A 4,858-nucleotide genomic window follows, 5' to 3' on the forward strand; every position below is an offset into this window, starting at 1 on the left:
TTTAAGTATGATGAAACAATTGATTTAAGTATGAAACAAACTCACATTAAAAAAAAAAAAGTATGAAATAAATTCCCTTATATATACATTGTCTTTTTTGGTCATTTACCCCTCAAAAAGCCACTTTTAACAGTTTTTACCAAATACTTAGCTTTTTCATTATGCATTTTTTAACAGCTTTTACCAAACACTCAGTTTTTTGAAACTCCACTTTTTCATTATGCACTTTTTCAAAAAGCTGAACCTTAATAAGACTTTACTTTGGCATGAAGCATTAGACCAAATTAAAACCTTCACATTCTGTGTTTCGTATTCAAAAAAAAAAAAAAAAAAAAAAAAAAAAATTCTGCTTTTTGAGAAAGATAGAGATCATATGGGGAAATGGGACCTTATTTCCTCAAAAAGCAAATCGGTGATACAAAACGCACCTGATCTAACGACTGTGAAGGGGTGGTGTTTGAGCTCTTACGGTTACGGCTGGGCTGTTGTTGCCAAGGTTGATGACGTCGTTAGGACGAAGGTGATCCAGTCCATGCAAGATGAGGAAGCCAGTTCCGAGATCGGTCGGATTGCTACCAACTTTGCTAAAAGCGCTGCGGTTCTTGCTCGCGAGGAGGGCCTGAAAACCATCACAGGTCTGTCATTACAACTACATACACTATCACACGTCGTTAGGACGAAGGTGATCCAGTCCATGCAAGATGAAGAAGCCCGTTCCGAGATCGGTCGGATTGCCACCAACTTTGCCGAAAGCGCTGCGGTTCTTGCTTGCGAGGAGGGCCTCAAAACCATCCCAGGTCAATCATTACAACTACATATACTATTACAGGTCGTTAGGACAAAGGTGATCCAGTCCATGCAAGACGAGGAAGCCCGTTCCGAGATCGGTCGGATTGCTACCAACTTTGCTAAAAGCGCTGCGGTTCTTGCTCGCGAGGAGGGCCTGAAAACCATCACAGGTCTGTCATTACAACTACATACACTATCACACGTCGTTAGGACGAAGGTGATCCAGTCCATGCAAGACGAGGAAGCCCGTTCCGAGATCAGTCGGATTGCCACCAACTTTGCTAAAAGCGCTGCGGTTCTTGCTTGCGAGGAGGGCCTCAAAACCATCCCAGGTCTATCATTACAACTACATACAGTATCACCCCCCTCCCTAATTTTTTTATGCGCCTAAAATATTTTTGGGAAAGTGTTTTCCCATTTCAAGTGTTTGTTTGCAGCTAAAATATAGTCAAATTGGTAAAATATTTTTCATTTTTCTTTATAATTTTACCTTTGAAAGTAGGTTTCCTGGTCCGGGTGTCGTCCTTGTCATTCTAATAATAAACTCAAGAATTTACTTTGGTGGCCAAATAAAAAAAAAAAAAAAAAATTAAACTTTAATACTTTTAGAAAACTAAAATAGTCAAGTATCAAATTTGAGTTAAAGTTTTCATTTCTCAACAATTTCTCTCTTAATATAGGCAACCGCATTTTCTATTAAAAAAAACCATAGATTTGAAAGGACACTATTTGGGAATTGAAAATTCATTATTGGAATCCAAAGTTATATTGCTTTCTAAATTGTTTAGTGTTGATCAAATGTATAAATAGTTCTAATTTGTCCATACTTAAATTTTTAAAAGTTAAATCATCATAATGATTAATAAAATAAAATAAAAATCTAGTTCTTGGTACATTATAGTTAGATTTCATAGTATTAGATATAATCAAGAATTTGGCATTGATATAGTGAAGTAAGAATGTTATTTTGAATGAATAGACTCAAATATGAATGAAAATTGATATATATTAAAAAAATCAACTAAAATAATTCTAGAGATAACTTGATTAAAATTTTTGTTGATGAGAAGAGGAATTGGGAAAGACAGTTACATATTCTTGCTATAGCATGATATAGGACAGTGGTATTGTGCGGTTGAAAGATATTCGATAATCGATATAGAGTGGTATTGTGCGCATGAAAATATATGCAGTGGGATTTTGCCAATAGTTGCGATTTGCAAATGCAAATTGTAATAGAAAAAATAAACTATCCTTATTTCCAAATTTTATTTGAATGGATAAGTGCAGGTATTTTCACTTTTATCTCTTTATTTAATTTGATTGACAAACGTACGATTCATGAGTCTTAGACTTGGTGTTTTCCTGTTTCCTTAGCACACATTGCCTGTGTGCTTGGGTTCTTTGTATTCCATCATTTTGTTTCCCCAATGAAGTTTAATCATTTATAAAAAAAATGTTGTAAACAAAAAATATGGATGTTTACGGGTTGAGTTAGATCGGATTTTGTGTACAACAGCCACTCGACTTGATCCTTTTGGATGGCACACTCTTTCACCTGCTACTGGAATGAAGGGTTGAATGAAATTATCCGCACCTTACGTTTGGTTGGATGGCTAGCATTGGACGGGTGACCAGGTTTAAGGTCTATGCACATGGGCAAAAAAACATTCATAGTACTCCAATAAAAAGAAAAAGAAACAAAATAACACAAATCTAATACAGCAGATTTCCTCAAATCTATATCCCAACAACCAAAACAAATATCTATGTTCACAAATCTAGATTTAGACAAATCTCAATCTCACGCAAAAAGGAAAACAAAAATTATCTAACCAACCATTAGGTTTCCACGTTTAAATCTTCAACACTCCAAATACAAAAATATAAGTTCATGCATTTTGCACTTGTTGATAAAATTTGATAAAAATTACTCTAGGTTGGTGCATTTTGCATTTGTTGATGCATGTACATTTACTTTGTATTGATGAAATTTCTCTTCACTATTTATGCGAGAATGACAAGCTACAAGGGAGAACTCTTTACCCATTCCAATATAAAGGATTAGTCAATCAAATAATAGATAGTAATTAGTTTGTCAAACAACCTATTTTCATCACCATCAATACTCTACATACATTTGGTTATATGGCGTTAGGCATTTTGCACATTTATAAACATTGTTGAAGTGAAAATACATTACGTTATTTGATAATTTGATTGTTGAAAGTGGGGGAGGGGGACTTGAACCTTGGTTTTCCTCATAAAGGACATCAAGAAATGCCACTAAACTACAAGATTTTTGGGCGAAAATCCATTAGGTTCTTTTTTCTTACCTTTTGCTACTTTTTGGTTTCTTGATTAGCATATATACTTATGTTACCATTCTTCTCGTGGAACTACATGGTGCATTCAAGAAAGATATGGTCTCTACTTATCATGGATGAATTAATACTCTGTAATCTTTTATTACAAAACGGTCAAAGTATCACATAAATATGCACTTCCTCTTCTTATTAAGTCACTTATCCCTTTCAACAACCATATAATTCTCCCAAACTTAAAATTCACAGTTTAGAATTGTGAGGTTTAACACATGGGATGTCTAGTGGGTTTTTGGCTTCATGGCTAGACTCTTTATTTTCACAAAGTGCTTAGCCACCATGTTTATTTTTCTAGGATTTTTTGGGTTCCTTCATTAAAAGAATTACATGTTGAACATGTTAGTTTCCATTCTTGAACGCAATACATCTATATTTCAACTTCTCAATACTTGAAGGATAATGTATTACACCCTTTTAATTCTTAATTGTATATAATGAAGTGAGAACTTTAAATGAATCCAATAAACACCAAGAATTGTCAATTGAGTTAATAAGCTCTTGGCATCTCAAATGAAATACTTATATGCTTAGTTTTTGGAATTCTTATCCTCCCACATTTTGTTCTTTTGTCATAATCTTCTTGTGTTTCTACTGTATCTGTAGGTGGGACGTTATTTTATAAGATTGTTTCGCAATCTCTCTATAATGAAAAGTTGTATGGGGGTAATGACGTGGAGACAAAGGCATTGCAAGCTAAGATAAGCAAAATGGAGGAAGAAATCACAGAATGCAAGAAATTAATTGAACGAGCAAAGATACATAAGCCTTTTGATGATTTCAAGCTAGAGAATATCTCTTCTTCCTTCGAATCAAATGTAGATGAAAAAACAGAGGATGTGATTGGAGACTTCATGAATTTTTGGATGATTTGATAGTTCCTACCATTAGAATAACTAGGATGAATTCTAAGTAGAAGGCAAGACAAGATGGTGGAGTGATGAAATAATTGTTAACTATTGGGATGATAAATATTGTATGTCTCAGATTTTGTGTAATTATTGTGAAAACAAACCCCCCCCCCCCCCCCCCCCGCTTTTGGTGTTTGCTTTAAGTTGTGGCAAAATTGGGTGTGATTAGGAATGATATATGTTGCTAAGTATTGGAGTGATGAATTTATTATTAAGTATTTGGATAATAGGGATTTATCTCTCTCTCTCTCTCTCTCTCCCCTTTAAACCACCTCTTTGGCCTTTGTTTCGATGTGGCAGAATTGGGTGATTAGGAATGATTTATGTTGTTAATATCCTAATCTTTAAGGCTAAATTTGTAAACTACACTCTTAAAGTTTGGGGGTGTTTGGATTATACACCTTGAAGTTTTAGAATTTAGATTTTACTCTTTGAAGCTCTATTATGTTTGCATCAACTGCCCATCCATCCATATCTTTTGTTAAGTACCACATAAACTTGCCACGCGTACTTAGTTTGTTCAATAAAATGATGCTCCTATTATTTTTGTAGCCTAAAAATTTAAATTATTAAATAATTTAAAATGACATGGTATGATGAAAATGATGTCGTCATTTTATTAGATGAATTAAAAAGCCCTGAAAACTCTAATTTTAACTTATTAATGTCATTTTCTAATAAGATAATTAAAAATAAAAACGCTCAAAAAACCCAAATTTAAGGACTAAAACTGTACTTTAGTCCATTTTTTAATGTAATTTTCACTAATCGCATCAC

The 4,858-nt window shown here is 33.8% G+C and overlaps 1 protein-coding gene across 5 annotated transcripts; it reads left to right on the plus strand.

The window, feature by feature from the left end:
- The first annotated feature begins 312 nt into the window (after window positions 1-312).
- On the plus strand, window positions 313-4,190 carry LOC126694903 (uncharacterized). 5 transcript variants are annotated; one of them, XM_050391441.1, is made up of 3 exons: window positions 313-844; window positions 1,007-1,121; window positions 3,777-4,190. In XM_050391441.1, the coding sequence occupies exons 1-3, from the start codon at window positions 374-376 to the stop codon at window positions 4,043-4,045; spliced, it is 855 nt and encodes a 284-aa protein (XP_050247398.1). In that variant the 5' UTR covers window positions 313-373; the 3' UTR covers window positions 4,046-4,190. The 5 variants fall into 5 exon arrangements, with proteins under 5 accessions (XP_050247398.1, XP_050247399.1, XP_050247400.1 ...); XM_050391442.1 differs by having other exon boundaries at window positions 313-682; window positions 845-1,121; XM_050391443.1 differs by having other exon boundaries at window positions 313-520; window positions 845-1,121.
- Window positions 4,191-4,858: the final 668 nt, after the last annotated feature.

The sequence above is a fragment of the Quercus robur genome, chromosome 8 (genome assembly GCF_932294415.1).
Source record: "Quercus robur chromosome 8, dhQueRobu3.1, whole genome shotgun sequence".
Classification (NCBI taxonomy): domain Eukaryota; kingdom Viridiplantae; phylum Streptophyta; class Magnoliopsida; order Fagales; family Fagaceae; genus Quercus; species Quercus robur.

What these genes read in the sequence shown, in the direction of transcription:
- LOC126694903 (XM_050391440.1), top strand. Translation starts at nt 374, where the DNA reads ATGGGGAAATGGGACCTTATTTCCTCAAAAAGCAAATCGGTGATACAA. An exon ending in GGGCCTCAAAACCATCCCAG is followed by an intron (nt 1,122 to 3,776) that starts GTCTATCATTAC and finishes CTGTATCTGTAG; the next exon opens with GTGGGACGTTATTTTATAAG.